The following is a 26,379-nucleotide window of genomic DNA, read 5'->3' as shown; positions in this document are numbered from 1 at the left end:
ATTGATATATATAATACATATTTAAATAACGAACCAAACCATATTCACTGGATGATGTCATCAGTGATGTAATTTGAGATGTCATCGGTGATGTCACTGACCAGGTCATGAATGATGTAATATGTGACATCATCAGCAGTGAATTGCGGGCACGCAAGTGAAATATCCAGCTAACTAGAACACCCCTAAAACCGATGGTTTTTCAGTGCATTTCTAAGGTTTAGTAAATGCTAATTCCTAACTATAACATGTCTGAAACCTATGTTTTATTCAGTGAATTTCAAAGGTTTTGTAAATGACAATTTTTAAATGTATTGTTATATTTATTTATTTTTTATACTGATTTACTACATTTTTTAAACTATTTATTTTTAGAAATTTTATTTTTTAAATTACATTATACATTACAAAATATACTTTCTCAGAATGAATTACTTTAGTTTAAATACTTTGCAAATAGGCAAATAGGCAATAGACTTTTAAGTACAGTAGTTACAGTTGTTGCAATGGGCAACACAATTTCAAACACAATGCAACATTGAGCTCAATGTGAATTTCTAGTTAAATGCAATTAGTTACTTTATGGATTACTTTTCTAACCACAGGACTGGATCCTAGATTCAGTCCTTGGATATCTCCTGTAAACAGTTGAGTAAAAGCATTTTGGTTACAGTAGTGATTTTTAGGGAATATTATTGTATTTTAAAAGTTTACACTTAGAAATGTTTTCACATAGAATCACCAATGTTATCCTACGGCAGGAAATTCACTCAGCAGGAAAGTAGTGTTATCATCACTTTTTCTTACTCAGTGGTGGATCCTGGATCCAGCACTGGTGCATCTCCTGTAAACAGTTGAAAGAATGCGTTTAAGTCATAATGGCGATTTTTAAGGAATATTTTTAGTTTGTGAAAATAGACACTGCGAAACTTTTCTGCTGAAAACCAGACCATGAATTCCTATGGAAGGAAATACAAGTTACTGGCAAGTACGGTTAGAATTACTTTTCAGGGTCAGTGCTGGGCTAAAAGATGCAGCACTGGGTTCTCTCCTGATAACAGGTGAGTAAATTGGAATTTGTTGTTCTGATGATTTTAGGTGAATATTTTAAAGTTCCAAAACTCCACACTTAGAAGAATTTCCAAGTGAAACCAGTCAATGTTAGCCCATGGAAGGAAATTCAATTTACTGGTAAGTATCAGGATCAGTACTGGGCTCAAAGATGCAGCACTGAGGTCTCTCCTGATAACAGGTGAGTAAATCTGAATTCGTAGTACATCCAGTAAGCGCCACAGAGCTGCGTAGCAGTGATATGTAAAAATGGGCACGGCCTGCACCACCTCTCTGCAACGCAGTGCAGTGACGCTTCCTGGAAGCACCTGGTGGGCTACTTGGCCCCCATTTTCTCTCAGGTTTGAAGTGGAATTTTTCCCTAACTTAAAACGCGCCACAGGGCGTGTTTGCACACATCAAGTAAGGCCCCGTCCCCTCGCTTCACCACTGTGTAAACGCGCCCTGTCACCGTTCTAAGTTGAGAGATTAAGTCCCCTTCAATCCTAAGGATCCCTAGGGTCAAACTAGCCCACTAGGTACCTTTAGTAAGCGCCACAGAGTTGTGTTGCAGAGAGGTGTAAAAAGGGGCGTGGCCTCAGAACACCTCACTGCAACGCAGCCCCCTGGCGCATACTGGAGGCACCTGGTGGGCTAGTTGGCCCCCAGGGCACCTCAGGATTGAACACAAATTAATTCCCCAACTTAAAACGCGCCACAGGGCATTTGCGCACACATGTCACCTCAGGCCCCGTCCCCTACCTTCACCACTCTGCAAACGCGCCCCATGGCGCGTTTTAAGTTGGGGAATTAAGTCCCCTCGAATCCTGAGGTCCCCTGGGGGCCAACTAGCCCACCAGGTACCTCCAGTAAGCACCACAGAGCTGTGTTGCAGAGAGGTGTAACAAGGGGCGTGGCCTCAGAACACCTCACTGCAACGCAGCCCCCTGGCGCATACTGGAGGTACCTGGTGGGCTAGTTGGCCCCCCAGGGACCCCCAGTATTCAAGTGGAATTTGTTTCCCCTCTGAAAGCGTGCCAGGGGGCGCGTTTGCAGAGAACGTTTTGGGACCCCCCTTTTTTCTCTGCCCCCACTACACGAATCATCCCGAGACTTTCAGGATAGGAGCTGGCCAAAAGTTTTGAAAATGTCACGAAGATTCGTCAATCGGCGCCAAAGTTATTGGGAACAGAATGTTGAATTCATTTAAACTCCTGGATAAAGGATAAATCAAAGAAAATAAGAACTAAAAATGCAAAACACTGAAAAGGGAACTAATCCCAACAAGCATTTGCAATGCAATAGGTCTCGCAATTACGCAAGTTTGAGCTATTGGCACTGTAAATGACAATGCCTCTTATTTATGTTTTTGTTTGTAAAACATAAATAAAACGCATTGTCAATTACAATGCCAATAGCTCAAACTCCCGTAAATGCGAGACCTATTGCATTGCAAATGCTTGTTCTGGTTTGCACTGGAGATTACCAGTACCTCCCACAAGGAGTAGCTGTGGAAGCCCCCAGACAGCGTAAAAGTTTTACGATTGTAGTGACAGAAAATTCCGGGTCAGAGGACTCGAGTGGCGCCAGTTACCTCATGAGGCCGAGTGGACAGATTGTATTCTGGAATCGTCTCGCAGATTGGTCCTGATTTTAATAAAATACACCGAAAGTGACCGTGTTGCCCTACAGGTCAAACTTGATAATTTAAATGAAGAAAATCGGTAAATTGGAAGTAAAGCCGTGATTCAACAGTACCGTGAAGATATGCTGAACCGTTTGCAGAAAGAGGAGGAAATTTTAAAAAATGCAAAACCTTTAAATTTCAGCGAAAATACGATGCGCTAAAAGCAGCAGACAAGACTGGTTCCCCCTCTACTGTACAACCCAGCACAAGCGGCAACGCACTGGTATCCACTTCCACATCGGACCTTAGTTCAGCAGTGGAGAGTGAATCAGAGAATGAACAAATAAGGTCCGTCAGGGGGTTGGGGTTTCCAAAACCTTCCCTGGCCCAGGAATTGGATTACCTACGGCAGGACAAAAAAATGACAATGCCTTTTATTTATGTTTTAAAAACCAAAACATAAATAAAATGCATTGGCATTTATAATGTCAATTGCTCAAACTTGCGTAAACGCGAGACGTATTGCATTGCAAATGCTTGTTATTAATTAAATGAAAAGCCCATAGGCCTCCCTTATTTAAAATGACATCCTTTTATACTGTGTCTGGTATAGGAAGGGGATATTGTGACCATGGGATCCAGGACCCACTAGTAGTGTAGTGCCATAATGGCGTCATGGGGGCAGGGGGGGGGTATGTGCGCGTAATGTCCTGTTTATTTTTAAAAGCAATGAATATACAATGTTTTACTGAGTTTTTCCATGCCCACAAACTGCGATTTCCAGCCCACGCCACCTCCCACTGATGCGCTCATGCACGCACCCACAACTCCACACACACTGACTCATGCTTGCACATACGCTGACACACCTACATTTTTCACACACATGGACTCCTGGTTGTACACACACAGACACACCTACAGCTTGGCACAGCCAGGGCTCTCACACGCTGCTCCGCACACACACACTCACAGGCAGGCGAGCACACGCACAGCCAGGCATTGCACACACATGACACTCACACCGGCAAACGCATCCCAACAACAGGTCTCACAAACTGACACATTCAAACACACAGACGCCCCGGAGGGCACTCACTCACAACCGAGCACAGCAAGCCGCATCCAGACACACCGACCTACCAGAGACTTGACCGGCATGCCACAGACTCACCCACCTATCACAGATCCCTCTAGACACACCGACCTACCATACACTGGGGTCTCAAAATCCTCTTCCACACCATGTCAATTCAGCGCAGCATAACACGCGCACAGCATTGGTTTGGGAATCACTGAATTAGAAGTACTGGGAACCAAACGGAAACTGCTATGCGCCAGACGTGCAGAGTAGTCAGCTGTTTTAAGCCTCATGCAGTTTAACTTTCTCAATGTGCCCGCGCAGTTTTCTGTAGAATTTACTTACGTACGTGACGTCTCTCAGCTCAACTCCTATCACTACGCACGCGTGATAACTGAAAGTTAAATGCTTTTATCCGGGCAGTGACCGGCTTGCGAGACATTTCACCCAGATACAGCTGGAACAGTTGGGTGAGACCAGCAGGTGAGTGATTCTGTGTGTGCGTACCGGGCAGATGTGAAGATCGGCCGAGCGCAGTAATGGTGGCTCGCTGGTTGGTATGGGGGCGGGGGTCCTGTTCTGATAAACATGAGCGCTCAGCTCCGGATGTCCTTAATCCCCCAAGAGTCGGGAGCACTGGCACGTGTTCTTCCCTTCCTATGCGACTCCCCCTGGTAGGCTTTGGAACAACGTAGTGAGTATCGCGCGGGGGAGAAATAAAATAGTTGCGTATGTGAACAATCCTTTGTAACCACCCAAACGTGCTCTGGGGAAGCTGGACGGTGGTAAAGTTCCAGGGGTCAACGTGGGTAGTGAAGACAAAGGAAGGAGTTGGCGTTTGAGCCCATTTGATGGGGTGCGTTAAGATTGCTGATGTGGTTGAGACTGTGATTTGAGGCTATTTGAACGGTTATTGAGCGGTAGTGTCCGGACTGCTACGATGACGTGATGTTGTATAGTCTTGTATCTGCCCTTATCGGGAGCACCATTTCAACCAACAGTGGTTTATTGGCCTAAATTAAGGGATGTGGTTAGGCCAGAGCAGCTTCGGGACGGCTTTTATGTTAAAGCAAACCAAATGCTGCGTCCCGCAAGTGGTGCGAGCGTGTCCGTGTGACGTTGGGCTGTATAGGCGAGCGTGGTGTGAGCGCGCATTGGCAGAGAACAGACGGCGTGAGCGTGCACATGGACTGTCCGGGGGGAAAGTGCACATCTCCTGTCGGGTGTCCAGGCGAGCGCAATGGGAGCACGCATCGGCAGATAAGATGGCGAGCGCTGTCACTACAGAACCCACCAGTCTCGAGCCACGGGGGCGAGGCACCTGCCTGCAGCGCCTACCGCACAGGCCGTCGGGAGCGGACCCCCCAATGCCCGGCATCCCGCGGGCGGCATGGGCCAGGCGAGGAGGGAGCAAATAGCCAGAGCCCTGCGCGCAGGGCCGAGCGCGAGCCGCCGAGACAGGTGAGCTGCGCCCGCGGCCGGGGGGATGGGGACGGGCGGGGAAATGAGGGGAGACGGGAGTTTGGAGAGAAAGAGAGAAAATGCGTGTGATGGGAAGCGGGCAGAAGACACCGGAGAGAGCGGGGCAATAGTAGCTGTTGTTGGGCCGGGGAGTGAAGGTAAGAAGACAGCAGAAGCTGCGCACCGAGCGGTCCGTGAGGGGGCGGAGGAGACCCAGAGCACACGGGTGGGCAAGAGAGAGTCTACAATGAGGACGAAAGTGAAACTGCATACTGGCTTGCTGAGGGAAGGGAGACAGGAGATGTGTACGCCGCGTGGCTGTAGGCGCGTACACCAACTCAAATCCGCCGAGACCATGCGCGTGCCCATCTCCTGTCCCACTTCCGAGGCAAGTCAGCAACAATAGATCTCGCTGGCGACAGCGCTTCGCGCTGCGTTCGCCAGGCGAGACCTAAAAATGGAACTGTATTAAAACTGTACGACGAACAGACACTAAGGTCTAATTAAAATAGAAAAAAAGACTCATGCAATGTACTAAACATATTACAAATGCAATTTCTATTCAATTTTTGCAATGATTGATTACTGGAATGTAAAGTAATGAATTGACACCTGAAAACCTTGTAAATATTCATGTATATTACAAATAAGCACTAGGTTTCCCACAATGCCACATTACAGGCAATATGTGATTGGTATAAATAGTGAAACAAAAGAGGGATTCACTAACCGTGCCAAAGGCCTAGCTGGGCTGAAACGTGTTGGTTGGAGCCAGAACAGCCAATAATAAAAGCTTAAAAACTGGAATTTGGAGTGCGTCGCATCTTTGGATAAAAAAATAATTTTGGGCTTGGATTCAGCCCCATCGCGACTGCACCCGTCACCTGAGTGTTCTTTGTTTGAATATATATATATATATATATATTCACTTAAAAAAACCATAGGTTTCACACATGTTATAGTTAGCTGTACATTTCACTCGTAAAAAACCAATGAAATTCCACGTTATAGTTAGATCAGGTAACTATAACTTGCGCGCCCACAATAAACTGCTGATGACGTCACATAGTACATCACTCATGACATGGTCAGTGACATCACTCATGACATCTGAAATTACACATTGTGGATTGCGGTCGCGCAAGTTATAGTGACCTGATCTAACTATAACGTGGAATTTCATTGGTGTTTTACGAGTGAAATGTACTCGTAACTATAACATGTGTGAAACCTATGGTTTTTTAAGTGAATTTGCAAGGTTTTGTAAATGATAATTCCTAACTATAACGTGTGTGAAACCTATGTTTTTTTCAGTGAATTTGTACGGTTTTTTAAATGCTAAGTTATGTATTTATTTTTTATTTTTTTTTCTGGTTTTTCTCTATGCGCACACCCTGTGGGTCCTTTAATTTATTTAATAAATGTGATGGTTACTTCTTTATTTATTTTTTTATTTTTTTTTTGCCGTGCGCGTACAGTAAGCTTACCGTACGCGTACCCCGCGATTTTTTTAAAAAATTATTAAATTTATTTTTCGTACTTTTGGGTCCTTCTTGGACCCCCTGACAAACACTAGGGGGTCTGCAACTCTCTTTGTTGCCCCCGTTTCACGTTCCCCACCTTTGTTTCTCAGTGCGAGAGACAGAAAATGGCGGCCGACACTTCCTGATTTCGACCGATTCGAATGTTTACAGTCATGTAACCACCAATCAGAATTGAGCTCGCGCACGGCACCGTACGCGTACGGTAAGCTTACGGTAAGCGCTTACAGATATATATATTGATTTAAATGCTATTTTCTCAGGACCTACTGAACAGATTTACACCAGACCTACAAAAGGCACATCCTTGACCTGAGGACTACCTCTCTGCCAAATTTCAAGTAATTCTGTTCAGCCGTTCGGGCTGTAGCTGTGTCTAAAGGTCCTATGGAAAAATGCATGGGGAAAACGCGTTTTGGGACCCCCCTTTTTTCTCAGCCCCCGCTTGACGAATCCCCCCCGAGACTTTCAGGGTAGGAGCAGAGCATGGCGCCCCATTAGTTTTGAAAATTTCACGAGGATTCGTCGACCGGCGCCAAAGTTATTCCAAATAGAATGTTGCGGATTTCCTATGGAAACACGGTCCTAACTATAACTATCTACTGGCGTTGTCCTCCTCTGCTTGTTGGAAAAACAACTGCTATACTGATCGAGCGGGCTCGTGTGGATTCTTTCTCGACCGGGATCGACACTGTGATTATATATATATATATATATATATATATATATATATATATATATATATATATATATATCCACAAGATGCTGGCTTTTCCCAAGCCACTTGTACGGCGGGCACACGGCAGGGGTAGCCACCCCCTAATATCACCAACAAATCCACTGCGTCTCACTTTCCCGGTTTCAGGACGAAAGAAGGCACTGGAGCCGAGGCCACAAATCAAAGGTGTGTTTATTAACACTAGGTCCGACGCGTTTCGGAGTTTACACGCACTCCTTTATCACGGGCAACAGACTGTGTTTGTTCGGCATAGTTAAAGTGCTAGTGCCGGTCACGTGCAAAAAACATAGTAGAAATACTATCATCGTATTTTAAATCAACAATTGATGCATTTTACAGAACATGACTCGCCAAATGAATAATAAAACGTGATTAATCAGATTGTGGTTGAATTATGCACAATTCATTAATTTTACGTGTAATTCAGCTCAGTATACTGCTCTGTGCCGAGACTTTTGAATCAAAAAAACTTTATCGACAAGCTCGTGCTCACAACATAATGTGCTTAGCAAAATAACATTGCTCTCCTTGTCCTTGCTAAGTTATGCCCTAGTGGGCAGAATCAAAATTCAGCATAGGCAAAATAATAACATTGCTCAGCTAGTCCTCGCTAAATCATGCCCAAGTGGGCCGAATTAATAATTCAGCATAGACAGATATAACAGATAACAAGTTCTTAAACAATGTGCGAAACAAGTTAAGTAACTCATATTAAGAAAAAGTGAGCAATTGAGTAGCCTGCGTTACCGCCCAAGTGGGCATTAATCTTACATTCAGAAGATCCATAAAGAACTCGTGTGACATGATCAAAGTTTACACCGTATTTCAAAAAGTAATTGCAATAACACCATTTTCTGTGTACACCATTTCAACCTGAGAGTAATATGTCTAGTCTTCCCAGTAATTTTCATTAATTCCGTCAAGTCATCTGTAAAAAATTGGATAAAAGACAAATTTGTCATAACAATCAAACGTGCACTAACCAAGATAAAAAATAACACAAAAAGTTAAAAACACACAGGGGAGTTTCACCTAGACTTTATCCAAGAAGACTTCACAAGTGCACTGACAGCTCCTCATCAAGATTAAGGCCTGTAGGGGCCATCGTATTGAATTTGATGATCATCTTTGATTCTAACCTCCTGAGCTCCCGTGTCCTGTTGCCACCCCTACATCTAAGAGGGATGTCATCCAGAACAACAAACTTTAGAAGGTTCGGATTTTGGCCATGTAACTCATTGAAGTGACGCGCAATGGGATAGTTTTTGTCATTTTTTGTAATTGCTCTGCGGTGTTCGAGAATTCTGATCTTGCACTTGTGAATAGTGCTGCCTATGTAAAATTTGTTGCACGGACATCTAAGTGCATACACTGCAAATTCAGTGTTACAGTTGAGGTGTTTTTGTATTATAAATGGTGCCTGTTCATTTGATAATCTTAATAATTTACAACTGCTACTGAATTTGCAGGCCTTACAATTGTTACACACAAAGAAACCTTTTATGTTGCTTTTTTTCTTCTTTTCGGTCAACAAACTTTTACATAACATGTCACCTATTGATTTGGGTTTTCTAAATGTGAGGGAAGGGTATTCTCCCACGTACTCCTTAAGGTCTTCATCAGTTCTAAGTACATCCCAGAATTTTTTGAGGCTTTTCCTCACTTCCCAGGCTTGGTTGTTAAATGTAGTGATATATCTTAAGCATTCTTTTGTATCTTTCGTCAATTGCTTCCCCACGGGACATATCAGTTATTAAGATTATCAAGAGCACGCAGAAATTGCAGCGATGATCAACACTATTTGTTGGAAAAACAAGTCATGACTGAGAGATTCCTAGCTAGAGGATATGACAAAACCCTGGTTAATGAGGCCTCAAAAAAAGTTGAGATGTTAAATAGACAGGAACTGATATGTCCCGTGGGGAAGCAATTGACGAAAGATACAAAAGAATGCTTAAGATATATCACTACATTTAACAACCAAGCCTGGGAAGTGAGGAAAAGCCTCAAAAAATTCTGGGATGTACTTAGAACTGATGAAGACCTTAAGGAGTACGTGGGAGAATACCCTTCCCTCACATTTAGAAAACCCAAATCAATAGGTGACATGTTATGTAAAAGTTTGTTGACCGAAAAGAAGAAAAAAAGCAACATAAAAGGTTTCTTTGTGTGTAACAATTGTAAGGCCTGCAAATTCAGTAGCAGTTGTAAATTATTAAGATTATCAAATGAACAGGCACCATTTATAATACAAAAACACCTCAACTGTAACACTGAATTTGCAGTGTATGCACTTAGATGTCCGTGCAACAAATTTTACATAGGCAGCACTATTCACAAGTGCAAGATCAGAATTCTCGAACACCGCAGAGCAATTACAAAAAATGACAAAAACTATCCCATTGCGCGTCACTTCAATGAGTTACATGGCCAAAATCCGAACCTTCTAAAGTTTGTTGTTCTGGATGACATCCCTCTTAGATGTAGGGGTGGCAACAGGACACGGGAGCTCAGGAGGTTAGAATCAAAGATGATCATCAAATTCAATACGATGGCCCCTACAGGCCTTAATCTTGATGAGGAGCTGTCAGTGCACTTGTGAAGTCTTCTTGGATAAAGTCTAGGTGAAACTCCCCTGTGTGTTTTTAACTTTTTGTGTTATTTTTTATCTTGGTTAGTGCACGTTTGATTGTTATGACAAATTTGTCTTTTATCCAATTTTTTACAGATGACTTGACGGAATTAATGAAAATTACTGGGAAGACTAGACATATTACTCTCAGGTTGAAATGGTGTACACAGAAAATGGTGTTATTGCAATTACTTTTTGAAATACGGTGTAAACTTTGATCATGTCACACGAGTTCTTTATGGATCTTCTGAATGTAAGATTAATGCCCACTTGGGCGGTAACGCAGGCTACTCAATTGCTCACTTTTTCTTAATATGAGTTACTTAACTTGTTTCGCACATTGTTTAAGAACTTGTTATCTGTTATATCTGTCTATGCTGAATTATTAATTCGGCCCACTTGGGCATGATTTAGCGAGGACTAGCTGAGCAATGTTATTATTTTGCCTATGCTGAATTTTGATTCTGCCCACTAGGGCATAACTTAGCAAGGACAAGGAGAGCAATGTTATTTTGCTAAGCACATTATGTTGTGAGCACGAGCTTGTCGATAAAGTTTTTTTGATTCAAAAGTCTCGGCACAGAGCAGTATACTGAGCTGAATTACACGTAAAATTAATGAATTGTGCATAATTCAACCACAATCTGATTAATCACGTTTTATTATTCATTTGGCGAGTCATGTTCTGTAAAATGCATCAATTGTTGATTTAAAATACGATGATAGTATTTCTACTATGTTTTTTGCACGTGACCGGCACTAGCACTTTAACTATGCCGAACAAACACAGTCTGTTGCCCGTGATAAAGGAGTGCGTGTAAACTCCGAAACGCGTCGGACCTAGTGTTAATAAACACACCTTTGATTTGTGGCCTCGGCTCCAGTGCCTTCTTTCGTCCTGAAACCGGGAAAGTGAGACGCAGTGGATTTGTTGGTGATATATATATATATATATATATATATTACCTACTGGCGGTCGCCAGTAGGTAGTTATAGTTAGGACCCCTTTTCCATAGGAAATCCGCAACATTCTATTTTGAATAACTTTGGCGCCGGTCGATGAATCCTCGCGAATTTCTCAAAATAGGTGGGGCGCTACGCTCCGCTCCTACCCTGAAAGTCTCGGGGGGATACGTCAAGCGGGGGCTGAGATAAAAGGGGGGTCCCAAAACGCGTTTTTCCCATGCATTTTTCCATAGGACCTTTAGAACGAGCTACAGCCCGAACGGCTGAACAGAATTACTAGAAATTTGGCAGAGAGATAGTCCCTATGTCAAGGAAGTGCCTTTTGTAGGTCTGGTGTAAATCTGTTCAGTAGTTCCTGAGAAAATAGCTTTTAAATCAATATATATATGTGGGCGGAGCCTAACCACACATCTCATCCTGAGATCTGATTGGCTGTCAGCACTTCATCCAAGAAGTGTTGGCAGCCATCTTGGGACCAATATACATGATAGCACCTCATTAAAAAGCATTGCAGTTAATAGAAGATTTTAAGACTTTAGTTACATTATAAATCATTTGTTGATGGTACCATACTCATTTTAGGAATTGTGGTATGTTCTAAGGTGATTTCACCATGTGAAAAAGCCTTCTGCTGCGATATCATGATTGAGAGAAAAATATTTTCTCATGCTTTTACCACAGAGGTTTGGAAGGTGATCTATAAGCTAAACTGAGAGCTTATTTTCTGTAAATTCACATTATCTTTCTCAGTCATGTGAGAATGAAGTCTGACATTCTCAGTAAAACATGTACATCCAACAAGGGCAGAGACTGTCAGTTGATTCCTTTGTGTTCTACTGCAGCTTTCCAGAGTGTTCCAAAGAACTACTAGAGCGCTAACCGTCCTACTTATGATAAATGTATGGCACACCTGAAGCCATCTTGCTTGGATTAAAGTGGTAACTCTTAAAACATTTAATTTAAAAAGGAACAAAATGAGGGGGTTCATTTTTCCATAAAAAGTATGATTAGTGCTGCAGAAAGAAAAATTAGGGCACATTTTGAGTGACTTCTCAAATCCTGGCATGCAGGCTGAAACATGCACTTTCAATACCAGCAGCAGTTTTCCCTGGTGAGCAGTAGCTTTACTACAGTGATCTAATGAGCAAAAAGAGTGCTAACATTCTGATTTTATGGCAAATGTGTGACACATTTGAATGCCTTCTTGATGGAATCAAAGTAAAAAACTGAAAGTATTTCCTACTGAGGAGACTGCAGTAAATGAGGAAATTAGGAAACTTCATAACAAATAAGTCTCCCAAGATGGCCACCAGAGACAAAAGAGCCCAAATGTAGCCCAAATATCACCCAGATGTAGCCCAAGTATAGCCCAATGACAGAATGTCCAAGAATGTTCTTAAAAACAACTAGAGCACTTACTGTCTTCATTATGACAAAAGTATGGCACACCTGAAGCCATCTTGATTGGAATAAACTGGTAACACTTAAAACATTTAATTTAAAAAGGAACACAATGAGGGGGTTCATTTTGCCATAGAAATTATGATTAATGCTGAAGAAAGAAAATGAGGGCACATTTTGAGTGACTTCTCAAATCCTCTTCTATTTCATTAAAAAATTCTGACATGCAGACTGAAACATGCACTTTTAATACCAGGAGCAGACTTCCATGGTGAACAGTAGTTTTACTACAGTGATCTAATGAGCAACTAGAGTGCTAACATTCAGAATTCATGGCAAATGTGTGACATATCTGAATACCTTCATGATGGAATCAAAGTAAAAAACTGAAAGCATTTCCGACTGAGGAGACTGCAGTACATGAGGAAATTAGGAAACTTCATAACAAATAAATCTCCCAAGATGGCCACCGGAGACAAAAGAGCCCAAATGTAGCCCAAAATCACCCAGATATAGCCCAAATATAGCCCAATGACAGAAGTGTGCAAAACACTTATTATTTTGTGTTTTTGCAGTGTTATATAGTGCAGACTTGTCAGGTATTGGAGTGCTTTACATGAGCATTGGTTACATCACACAAGAACAAATTAATTTTGGTTGTAGACATGGGGAGACTAAGTGATTTGACCAGAATCACAGAATGTCGAGCTGAAGCAGAAACTTCAACCTGGTTCCCCAGTTGCAAAGTCTGCAGTTCTGGAAGTAACACCACATCCTCTCCCCTAAGTGCAACATTTAATCAAGTTGTCAACTAGATAAAAAAACATAAAGATAACAAATAATTTAAAAGTGCTTTGTCGCTATTTGAAAACTCAGAAAATATGTCCTTATTTTAGTCTTTTAGAGCACTAACCATAATTTTGATGCCAATAAGACCCTCTCATATATGTAATTTCTAAAGGAATGCTCTAGGTATTACAGTTTTGATTACATCAAGATGATGTCAGGCGTTCCACACTTTTGTAATAAATATAGAATGTTAGCAATCTAGTTGTTCATTAGGATACTGTTGAGAGGCAGAGGCCAGGGGCACGGACTCTGAAAATTGAAGGCAGGTAGGAGGGTGCAAAGGCAACAATTTAACCACACTGAGCAGGCAGGAAGGGCCGTGGAAGCACAACAGACTATGGAGGGCAGTGGAAAGGGGGGCAGGGGCAACAAACCAACAATACAGGACTTGCAAGAGAGGCTGTTGGAGGGAAGATCTATTACGGGTCAAGGAAGCTAGGGGCGGTCCCCAGAGCCCCGGGAGCCACCACAGAACTGAGCAAGAGAGTGAGTCAGGGACAAAAGGGGCACCTTAATTTGAGCCGGGGTGCCTAGGAACGCTTGCTCCAAAAATGAAGAAAACAGACATATGAGACATGGAATTGGAGGCAGAATACAATGGCAGTTTAATGAGAAGATGCAACTTCAAAGAAACCGCAGAATAGAGACATAAAGTACAAAATACAGAATCCAGATAATCATACAGCTGTCATGATATTCTCTGTATCTCAATTAATGGACTGACAGAGAGAGAGAGAAAACACATCTATAAATGCATCATGAGAAACAAGTTACACCAAGGAAAATGTTACCTAGGGACACTCACATTTACTCTTAGAGCAAGCATTCCTGCAATTACAATACAACATCTTTTAAATGCAAAAGTAAAGAGAACAATGGTTAAACATAACATGACATTTCATATAGGTAAAATAGAATAAGATACTTCAAGCAAAGCAGAGCAAGACATTTTAAGCAAAGGAAGACAAGAGCTCCCAGTTCTTGGGGAAAACCTGCACAGCCTGTTAACCTACATACAGACGGCGAGGTTGTCCGTTGATATCTGTGGGTGCTCCCTTTTTATATCATTTTATGGGCTCCTTTGCACGCTACATCTACCTACGTATGCTACCCAAAAGCTTCGTCTGCAGATTTTACCAGACATTTCGTCATTTACCCACTTAATGCTGACAATGGACTGGGTGAAAAGGTCAGTCTCTCAGGCCAATCGCTTATCGTAAGTTCCATAGAGCAAGCAGAAAATAATGGGTATTGTACAGGAATTCAATATATTCATGTATAAAATCTCCCAGTTCTCCTAACTTGACGCTCTGCGGTTGCCACTTCCTTAAAAGCGGGAAACCTGCCCAGGAAGCAAGTACCAGTCCAGGATGCAGCCTACTGTATGTCGACAGCTTCAGGGGGATGTTGAACTTTGATACCGAGCACGGAGCACTCGGGTAGGGTGGGGGCTACTAGTTTGGAGCAGAAGGCTTCGCAGACCTGCCTTCAGACTGCTATACACTAAAATTGCAGAGCTATGGTCAATTTAACAAAGAGGCCTACATATTGAATAGAAGGGCCTACACAGGGGTTTTATGCTGGCTGAGTGGTAAGGATGTCTCAGGATAATTATATAGCAACACAGGACCCGCTGGTCAATTTAATACAGCCTACAAATGCGGCTGGCAGGGCAATGACATGGGTCTCATACTTCAGGTGTGGACAGAACGGGCCAGGGGCCCCCTGTGATACAAAATCTACCCTCCTTCAAGGCTGTGGCAATGTAATAGACCATTGTGGGCAGAAGGAAGAGGCAATGGTAGTACAACCATACATGCCAACAGACCCGATTCAGCCAGGAAACGTCCAATGTTTTTAAGCTCAAATGGGCTTTATTTGATCTGTCTCCTGTCTACAATATCCTCTTTTTCAATGTAACTCAAAGGGGAAAATCAATACCCCAGTTTTTTTTCAAAATCTCCCTCTTACCAAGTTCAAAATGTTCGCAAGTATGGTACATTGGATCATGGAAGGAAATGGGATAGGGACATGGACTTGGATAACAGAGGACAGGAGAGACATGGAGAGGTGCACCAAACTGACCCTGCAGGGCAGGCATCAGGGTTTGCAGCAGCACAATACACCACACAGGGCATGCAGGACGGGAGTGCAGCACAACAATCCATAGAAAGCAAGAGGGAGGGGACAGGACCATGCACATGGACAACAGAGAACAGAGGGGCAAGAGGCAATGGTAGCTAGCTGACCATAATGGACAGACAGGAGAGAAGGCTGCAGCATAACAGACCATAAAGGGCAGGAGGGACGGATCAGGGGCATTACAATGGAACAGACAAGCCAGGAGGGAGGGAGTAGGGGTCTGCACATGTAAACAGAGGGCTGGGGGCAAGGGGGCAGGGCAGGAGCAGCAAGATGGCCATGGAGGTCAGGCAGGATGGGCACTAGAAGCAAGACACAACATGAAGAGCAACAGTGAGACTGTGATGGCATACACACAGACCATGGAGGGAAGGTGGGAGGGGGTCAGGGGCAGCTAACTGACCACACAGGGAAGGTGGGAGGGGCCATGGCAGCACAGAAGACCATGCATGGCAAGTGGGAGGGTTAGTGGCAGCACAATGGCTATGATGGGCAAGAAGGAGGGTGCAGGGGCATGCACAAAGGACGATGGAGGATAGAAGGGAGGGTCAGGACCTGTGCACAGACAAGAAAGTTCAGGGGAAGGGGCCTCACAACAGACCACACGGGGCAGGCAGGAGGAGCAGTTGCAGCACAACAGACCAGGGAGGGCAGAAGGGTGTGGCAGTACAATGGACCATGTAGGACAGGAGGAAGAGGATAGAGGCATGGCATGTGGACAGGCAGGGTGGAGGTGGCAGGGACAGGTTACAGTCATCTGACAATGCTAGGCAGGTGGGAGGGGAGTGGCAGCTCAACAGAACACTCAGAGTAGATAGGAGTGGCAGGTCCATGGGACATGGTGGGCAAAAAGGATGGAGCAGGGGCATGCACAAAGACATCGGAGGGCAGGGGGAAGGAGAATAGGGGCAGCAAGCTAAGCACAGAGTTTAAGCAGGAGGTCAATGATGGGGCATAGAATTGGGCAATGGAGGGCAGGAGGAGTGGACTGGTACATCATACTAAATTGAGGGCAGTGGCAGCACATCAGACCATGCATGGCAGGAGGGAGGAGGCTAGTCCATGGATTCACACAACAGAGGATAGGGAGGAGGGGGACGGGGCAGCAAGCTAACTGTTCAGAGAAGGCGGGTATTAGAAACTTTATTGTTTTTAAAACATTTTGTCTGTGCAAACTACTTAAAATATGAACAAGTATGCAGCATAATCTCACTTTTATTCAGGAAGAAGAAGACGTTAGTGACTGTGACTCCGGGCTCACTTGGCAAAAACACCCCCTGACCCTCCACCCCCTATCGCAAAATGTAATGCCCGTGAAAAGGGTAGGTGAACACAGTGTTATATAGAACATAGTCCTGAGAGCACGATTGAAAATGAAAACTAGATATAGTGTATGGTATAAACTATGCACCAAAAAGTGTGATATAAGATGAACCAGGCGTGAAATATAATATGCAATACATTGTGCGCAATGACAGATTCATTGGAGAGCGCGAGATAGCACAGGCACTAGCGCGTGCTATGCGATATGCGCCTTGGAGTGTAATATGCACAGGGCAGTGTTGTGTAACCTAACTAGTCTCTAAAGTTGTAATATAAAATATGTGCTGGGGAGTGTAACGTTGCATATGCACTGTGACAAAGATATGGATCCCAAATTGTAATATGTATGGCATAGCACTGTGCGTTATAACATAGGCATCGAGGAAGGCACGTTAGATGGGGCAATATAACCCGTGCGAAGACAAGTGTGGCATGACATTTTCACGGGGTGGTGTTACAGTGCACATGGGCTAGAGAGTGTCATAGCATATGCACTAGCTAGTGGAATACAATACAGAGGTGTGTGGCACTCGGCAGGCAATGGTGGGTGTAACACAGCATTGGGCTCTGTCAGGAGCGCGCTGTGACTCGCAAGTGATGTTCGTCCCCTTTCCAGAGAGTAAAATAAAAAGTATTACACATCCGGCAGTGGATGTGTGTTTTATTAACTGTGAGGGGGGGTTTCTTGCATAGTTTTGGTCGAATTTTTGTCGAATCCCCTTTGAATGGCTTGGTGTGCATGTGTATTAAATGTGCCCGTCAATAGCTACCCATGTTTGTATAAATAAACGACAAGGGTGTCTACCGGGATTAGGCACGGTAGAGCATCAGACATGTCAGAGCTTCACTAGTGGTGTAAATACATTCCACGTGGATTAATTGCATGCATAGTCGCCTTTTAATGAATATCACGCAAATCGTCATGGTGATAGGTACGTACGGTTTGTCCAGCATGTCCTAGGCGTGTCTATAAATATATATTTTTTAAAAATAATAAAAAACAGTGGCCGGCCCTGGGGATTGGGGTCAAAAAAATATAATTAGGAGACAGGCCCTGGGGGATGGGATCATCAGGGCCAATAAATTAGAATAAGAAGGGGAACCACACAGCCCCCCTTCTTAAAAAAATAAAATAAATAAAAGACTGGCATCGTGCCGGAGGCCATGCCCCCTCCATGCAGCACTCTGCAAACGCGCCCCCAACAGGCATCTCCAGTATGCGCCAGGGAGCTGCGCTGCAGACAGGTGTTCTGAGGCCAAGCCCCTTTTTACACCTCTCTGCAACGCAGCTCTGTGGCGCTTACTGGAGGTACCTAGTGGTCTAGTGTGACCCTAGGGACCCTTAGGATTCAAGGGGACTTAATCTCTCAACTTAGAACAGCCACAGGGCGCGTTTACACAGTGGTGAAGGGAGGGGACGGGGCCTGAGGTGACGTGTGCAAACACGCACCATGGCACGTTTTAAATTGGGGATATAATTTCCCTTCAATACTGAGGGCCCCTGGGGGCTAACTAGCCCACCAAGTGCTTCCAGTAAGCGCCACTGAGCTGCATTGCAGAGAGGTGGTCCAGGCCGTGCCACTTTTTACACCTCTCTGCAACGCAGCTCTGTGGCACTTACTGGAGGTACCTAGTGGGCTAGTTGGACCCTAGGGACCCTCAGGACTCAAATGAACTTAATCTCCCAACTAAAAACGGACACAGGGCGTGTTTACACAATGGTGAAAGGAGGGGACGGGGCCTGAGTTAACGTGTGCAAAAACGCCCTGTGGCCTGTTTTAAGAGGTAGTTTTAATCCACATGCCCTAATATATACTAGGGGCTTATAGAGGAGGTAAGGCTAATCACAGGGGGACCCCAACGCATAATGTTCCCTAGTGTATGTAGGTGTTTTCACTGTATTCTAAGTGTCTTTTAACATAGCACTGGCTCTAGGACTGGTTAGTCAGACTCAGTTACCACCAGTATCCGTCTGAAAAAGTTGAGGGTACAGGATGATTTTGCAACAAGGCTTCTTTCTGCTCTTCTTTTTGTTCTTTCTGCACGTTATCCTTCTTCCTGCACTTATCTTCGTATTTGAGGACTTCTGTTGCTTCTTTCTGCACTTCTTTTGTTTCTTTCTGTGCATTTTTTCTTCTTTCTTCACATGTCCTATCTCTGTAGGTATAGTTAGAAATTAGCATTTAAAAAACCTTTGAAATTAACAGAAAAAAACATAGGTTTCAGGCACGTTATAGTTAGGAATTAGCATTTAAAAAACCTCAGAAATTCACTGAAAAAACCATAGGTTTCAGGGGTGTTATAGTTAGCTGGACTTTTCACTTGTACAAAACCATTGAAATTCCCCCGTTATAGTTAGTTCAGCTAACTATAACTCGCGCGCCCGCAATGCACTGCTGATGACGTCACATATTACATCACTCATGACATGGTCAGTGACATCACTCATGACATCACTGATGACATCTCAAATGACATCACTGATGACATCACTGATGACATCATCCTTGTGATAGAGTGGCAGACCTCCTCTCACCCTAATATAACCTTTGATACACACATTCAAAAATAGAGACTAAAATTTTCAAAACAATGGACATACCAATACCAGTTACAACAACCTCTTCAGTAATTCTAAGATCCACATACACATCCACTCATTCACCAACTGTCCAATACAGTCACTCATACATGTACTCACTCATCATAGGTACTCATACACCTATACATCCTGTTACACAATGCCACTCATCCATAGAGTTACTCACACACATAGTCACTCATGCTAATAAAGAATCAAACATACATTTACTTGCATATACAGTTATACACACACCACCACACTTACTTCTACGGAAACTTACACATACTTAGTCTTTTAAACAATCACTTATAGAAACACATACTTATTCATACAGGAACTCTTTCAATCTCTCACTCTCACATATACTCACATATATACACCAATAGTCACATATACTAGTTTAAAACATATGTAGTTACTCATAAAGACACTATTGAGACAGTCATTCACTCACTAACACACCCATACACACACTCATCCACCCATACAGTCCTGCACACATACTGTGTTCAACACATACCAACAGTGAGTCACTCATTCATGCACCTATGCACTACGTAATACCCCCACCGAACCATGCAGACACTCAGACTGATACTCAAAAAACCAACTAATAACCTATATAGACACCCATGTAGCTACTCACCAACCCATGCAGCCACTTATACACAAAGTGAGAGACTGATACAGATATTTACATATTTAAACATTACTCACTAAGCCATGTATTCACTATGATACACTTAATCAGTCAGTTACACAATCAATTTTTCAAAAACAAATCATCCATTTAGACACTTATATACCCATTTATTCTTCCATCGACCTTGAGATATACATATATAAAACATATTTAATTTTCAGAATAACACACATTCACTGGATGATGTCATCAGTGATGTCATCAGTGATGTCATTTGAGATGTCATCAGTGATGTCATGAGTGATGTCACTGACCATGTCATGAGTGATGTAATATGTGACGTCATCAGCAGTGCATTGCGGGCGCGCGAGTTATAGTTAGCTGAACTAACTATAACGGGGGAATTTCAATGGTTTTGTACAAGTGAAAAGTCCAGCTAACTATAACACCCCTGAAACCTATGGTTTTTTCAGTGAATATATATATATATATATATATATATATATATATATATATATATATATATCTGGCGGTCGCCAGTAGATAGTTCTAGTTAGGACCGTGTTTCCATAGGAAATCCGCAACATTCTATTTGGAATAACTTTGGCGCCGGTTGACGAATCCTCGCAAAATTTTCAAAATAGGTGGGGCGCTCTACTCCGCTCATACCCTGAAAGTCTCGGGGGGATTCGTCAAGCGGGGGCTGAGAAAAAAGGGGGGTCCCAAAACACGTTTTCCCCATGCAATTTTCCATAGGGACCTTTAGTCCAAGGTACAGCCCGAACGGCTGAACAGAATTACTTGAACTTTGGCAGAGAGGTAGTCCTCAGCTCAGGGATGTGCCTTTTGCATATATGGAGTCAATCTGTTCAGTAGTTCCTGAGAAAATTGCAGTTAAAAGCACATACATATCTATAGCCGCGCACCGTGATCGCACCGTGCGAGCACCGTGCGAGCACCCTAACGTGCGCAAGCGTAATTCTGATTGGTCGTTACAGGTTAGTCAACGTTCGAATCGGTCGAAATCAGGAAGTGTCGGCCGCCATTTTGTTTGTTTTCAGTGCGAGAGTGAAAAAAGAAGGTGGCAAACGTGAAAAGGGGGCAGGGTAGAGAGTTCCTGACAACCCTAGCCTTTGTCAGGGGGTCTCTGAAGGACCCCGAAGGCAGAAAAAAACATTTTTTATTTATTTATTTTTTTAAATCGCGGGGGTGTGAGAAACCCCCAAAAAGAAAAATTTTAATACGTAGTTTATTGTAAAATAAATATATAAAAAATATAATAATACATACATAACTTAGCATTTAAAAAACCTTTGAAATTCTCTGAAAAAACCATAGGTTTCACACACGTTATAGTTAGGAATTAGCATTAAAAAAACCTTGCAAATTCACTTAAAAAACCATAGGTTTCACACATGTTATAGTTAGGTGGATATTTCACTCGTAAAAACCAATGAAATTCCCCCGTTATAGTTAGTTCAGATAACTATAACTCGCGCGGCCGCCACTCTATCACAAGGATGATGTCATCAGTGATGTCATGAGTGATGCCACTGACCATGTCATGAGTGATGTAATATGTGACGTCATCAGCAGTGGATTGCGGGCGCGCAAGTTATAGTTATCTGAACTAACTATAACGGGGGAATTTCATTGGTTTTTACGAGTGAAATATCCACCTAACTATAACATGTGTGAAACCTATGGTTTTTTAAGTGAATATATATATATTCAAACAAAGAACACTCCTACAGAGGTTGTAGCCCGTTGAGAGGTGGCACAATGCCGGTGGAGTACGCCGGTAATTTCAATATACTTGTAAGAACGGAGTTCAAATCGTGCACTCGGAACCATCGACAGATCACCAAAAGCCAAGGGTCATTCAAAGGGGTTTATTGTTTTCATAAACCCTACATGACGCGTTTCACCCGCAAGGGGCTTGTTCACACCCCGTTCTAAACCATCAACACATATTTACATACATTTACGGTTTCTTGATTGGCAAAAATATGGGCAAAAATATAGGACTAAGAGTCTGTTTTGGGCGCCATATTGCAATTACATAGTGTTCATACTAGAATGAAGCATTTCCTAGCGTATACTCGTTACAGTCTCATTACAATCAGCCTGTGCACAGTTGCACTGTGAAAGCGCTCCGCGTGTTTGACCCAGCGTGGTGTACTGTGAAGTTTAACGATAATCCTTAACTCAGTGTCGGTCACGTTGTTGCGTTAGCGCGTGCGGTGTCTTTAACCACTAATCAGGGTTCAAAGGCAGCCAACAAAGAAAATGCAATCGGGAAGGCGCAAGGCGATTTCGACACTATCTCAAACATATATGGCACAACACCGGGGGTCAACACACTTTCGTCACTCCTGCTTAATCGCACTACAAATCCCAAAAGACACCGCACGCGCAAACGCAACAACGTGACCGACACAATTAAGGATTATCGTTAAACATCAAGGTACACCACGCTGGTCTAAACCAACAAGATGAAATCCATCAGCCTACATGCTTATCATACTTGCACGTCTACTGATAAATCTTGAAATTCAGATATTGAGTAATGTGTGCAGACTTGAGTCGCCTGATGTTTTAACGAATCATTGTTTGAATGAAATAACACCTTCACAACGTCTGCGAAAGATAATCACACACTGCATGTGGACCAAAGGCAGATAGACCAACTTAATGTTTTCAAAATAGAGTCTGTCCTTCACGTTCACAACATGGTAAAGGGTCTTTAGGTTCAATGGGTGAATAGAGGTAAGGGTTTTTAGGGTTCAGGGTTTTCAGGTTCAGGGGGCAGAGAGAGGTCAAGGTTTTTAGGGTTTAGGGATGAATAAAACTCAAGCGGGAAAAGCCAGGGACAGCTCTTAGCCAGGACTTCTGTTTTGCAAGGGTTTAGGTTCGCCACTGGTATATGTCGAACGGCTTCTCATTCTTTCTGTACAGCCATAAGGCGGGCCGCACCACAACTGAGTTAAACCAATCTGCTTTATTCCATTATGTTCTCATCCAAATGCTTAAATTAAAAAATGGTCCCCTTTACCCCACACACAAGAGTAATGACAATGCACTATTGAAGAAATCTAAACAATAAACCATTTAAAATGAATAGGAAATATAGTTACTTGTACTCTACAATGCTGGAGAGATGCATGCCAAAAGTCTCTTTTACCTGGAACACAATTTAAACACTAATTTAAAAAGCATAATTACCATGCCTCAGCTGTCCGGATGATGGGGGTGCAACTTCCAATTTTTCTGAAATTCAGAAATGGAGAGAAACATAGTTTAAAATGATGAAAACCAAACATCGCAAATTTTTTATATATAATCTATTGCTGGAAACCTATACAACTATAAAGCTAGTCTTTATGGTTTATATAGTTTAATTTATCAGCAAACTATTTTATTAAATAATCAAATTACAGTAAATCACAGAATGTTCATTAACATTATTTTCTTTGTAGATTTTCAGATCATAGCCATTACAAACGATGTGCAATGTTGCCACAACACCATCTCAATAACACCTTCTCAAGATTAGATTACTGCAACCAGAATACTTAAAAAAAAAAAAAAAAGTATTTCCCTTATAGTATATGAACATTTTTAGCTGGAAGATATGGTGGTCAATGTTTGGTAAGGCAATACCATGATATTAGTATTCAAAACTACCTGGAAGAAATTCCATTCCCTACTTTCGGTGGCAAGCAAAAATAATTTTGGGGAAAATAGAGGAAGAAATGAACTGTAATTAGACTTGGCTTTTCATACCATCTTGAGAAAACATTTGTATATTTTCAATGTATCTAAAGGTTAAGGTGAAGTTATTGTTAGGTGGAAAGGTCAATGACATTAACATTTTGAACTTAAAAAAGAAATTACACTGGTTATTCGCACATGCACCGTAACGTGTTCCTCCTTCTAACATTTGCTGCCACAGCCCCAGATGGCCGGTGTATCCCCTAGGGTGCAGGTGTCCCCAGGTACTCTTTGTGTCATTAGTTGGAACGTGCGAGGAGCCCTGGACATGATTAAATGTGGGGCCATAGTCCAGCGGGCTAAACGGGCTGGGCGGATGTACTTATGCTGCAAGAAACGCACCTCATGGGAACGAAGGCCCTCAGTTTTCAGCGTTATGGCTTTTCAGCATGTGTTTCACTCCGGTTTTACGAGGGGATCACGGGGGGTGGCAATTTAGATCCACCGCAGAGTCCCCTATTCACATACCAAGCAGTGGACTGATACTCGGGGGCGATACCTATTCCTCCAGGGCAAGGTCGGGGAGGATCCTTTGGTGCTGAGTAGTGTCTATGCTCCCCCCGCTGCAGTGGAATCTGGTGGAGCGTCTCATGACACTTTGGGCGGATATGCCGGATGGCTTATCCGTAGTTGGTGGAGACTGGAATGATGTGATAGATATGGCCAGGGATAGCTGGAGGGCTGGGGGCTGACCGGAGGGCGGTCGTACCACGAAGTTGTACTCCTTACTGACGGGGCTGGACTGGTTGATGTATGGCGGCGCCTCCACAGAGATGGTCGGAAATTGACATATCTCTCTGCTGTCCATGATTCCTATTCCAGAATTTATTACCTCTTTGTTCCCCGGGTGGCGGGGGGTAGGGTGGTGTCGGCGGAGATTCTTCTGCAGGGCCTGTCTGATCACTCCCCGGTAGCCCTCACTCTCCAAATAGGGCGGATGAGACAGTCGTTTAGGTGGCGCCTCTCGGTATGGCACCTGCAGAATGGTGACTATAGAGAACACGAGTCGTGCTATTGACCAATATCTGACAGTTAATGTGGGGTCGGTTCCCAGGGCTGAGTTACTGTGGGAGGCGATGAAACCTAAGCTGAGGGGGGTGGATATATCCTGGTGCACGGCGGCGCGTAGGGAAGAGCTGCTACGGGTGGAAGTGGGCATAGAGACTCTAGAACGCAGGAACCGGGAAGCTGGAGGCGGCCAGACTAGAAGGCAATTGCTGATGGCTCAACAGGACTGTGCCCCACTCCTGTTGGATGAGGCCCGCCAAGCCTGGTTGGCGACGCGTAGCAGGGTGTATCAGTGGGGGGATAAATCCAGCAAGATGCTGCATCGACTCTGCCAAGGGACGTTTCATTCTCAGGCTCTTCCGAGTGTTTTGGGCCCGGCTGGCGAGCCGCTCACTGACCCTCTAGCCCTCGCGGAAAGCTTTGCCAAATATTATGCAGATCTGTATGCCCCTAGGGAATGCTTGCAAGCCGCCACAACAGATAAGTTAATAGCTGATCTTCCGCCCAAGGCCCCTTCAGACAAAGTAAGGGATCAATTGGAGTTGCCCCTGAAGGACGAAGAGCTGGGCACTGCGTTGGGTGAGCTTAACTCTGGGAAGGCGCCGGGGCCCAATGGGTTTCCCAGTGAATTTTTTAAATGCTACTTCTTGCAGTTGGGTCCCCAATACCGATCAGTGGTGGAGGAAGCACGTGAGCAGGGCTCTTTTCCTCCAGACTGGAGGCATGCGGAAGTGGTTGTTTTTCATAAACCGGGCAGACCTCCGGAGCAACACGCATTGTATCGTCCCATCTCTCTCCTGAATGTGGAGGCTAAGATCCTGGCTAATCGCCTTCTGCCCCATATTACCACTCTGGTCCATCCTGATCAGGCTGGGTTTATGCCTCAGAGGGCGACCAGGCATAACATCAGGCGGGGGCATGTGGCAGCCATTCGGCAGCTGGGGGAACCAGCGGCGCTCTTGTTAGCTGACATGGATATGGCGTTTGATTCCCTTAGCTGGGTGTACTTGTTCGCTTTGTTACATAGACTTAATCTTGGTCCACGATTCCTTTCCTATCTAACTCTCCTTTATACCGACCTAACAGTGTCGGTGCAAGTTGCCGACGCGACTTCGTCCACGTTTTCCAGCAAGCGGGGCACGAGGCAGGGATGCCCCCTGTCCCCCTATTTATTTGCCCTGGCTATGGAGCCTCTGGCTGCATGGGTGCGCGTAGATGCACAGGTACGGGGTTTCGAATGGGCCCCGGGACTGTCCGACGTCCTTTTCTTTCTCAAGTCTGTGAACAGGACGTGGCCGCGGTTACTGTGTATTATGCAGATTTTTGGGGAGACATCTGGACTGTATATGAATCCCCGTAAGTCCACGTTGTGGATCAGACGGGCGTGGGCTCGTGGGTCTCGTCGGTTCAGCTGGCGGTGGGGGGGGGGGCTGAAATATCTTGGCGTGTTCCTGTCGGACGTGCCCGCTGTCTCCTGGGAGCGTAACCTAGTTCCGGTGTGGGAGCGAGTGCGCGATGATCTTCGGTCCTGGTCCTGTATGCCCCTGTCTATATATGG

At 43.9% G+C, this 26,379-nt stretch overlaps 1 protein-coding gene across 2 annotated transcripts in view; it reads right to left on the bottom strand.

Annotated features, from left to right (window-relative positions):
• Positions 1–26,379, bottom strand: part of TMEM65 (transmembrane protein 65) — a 240,622-nt gene that overhangs the window by 148,050 nt on the left and 66,193 nt on the right. For both annotated transcript variants that reach the window (XM_085604985.1, XM_085604984.1), the window contains one exon: positions 23,265–23,309. In XM_085604985.1, the coding sequence (XP_085461111.1) occupies positions 23,265–23,309 (45 nt within the window). The remainder of the gene's footprint in view (positions 1–23,264; positions 23,310–26,379) is intronic.

The sequence above is a fragment of the Triturus cristatus genome, chromosome 5_1, assembly GCF_964204655.1.
Source record: "Triturus cristatus chromosome 5_1, aTriCri1.1, whole genome shotgun sequence".
NCBI lineage: Eukaryota > Metazoa > Chordata > Amphibia > Caudata > Salamandridae > Triturus > Triturus cristatus.
The sequence above is the reverse complement of the archived record's forward strand: the minus strand, read 5'-3'. Positions and strand labels throughout refer to the sequence as shown.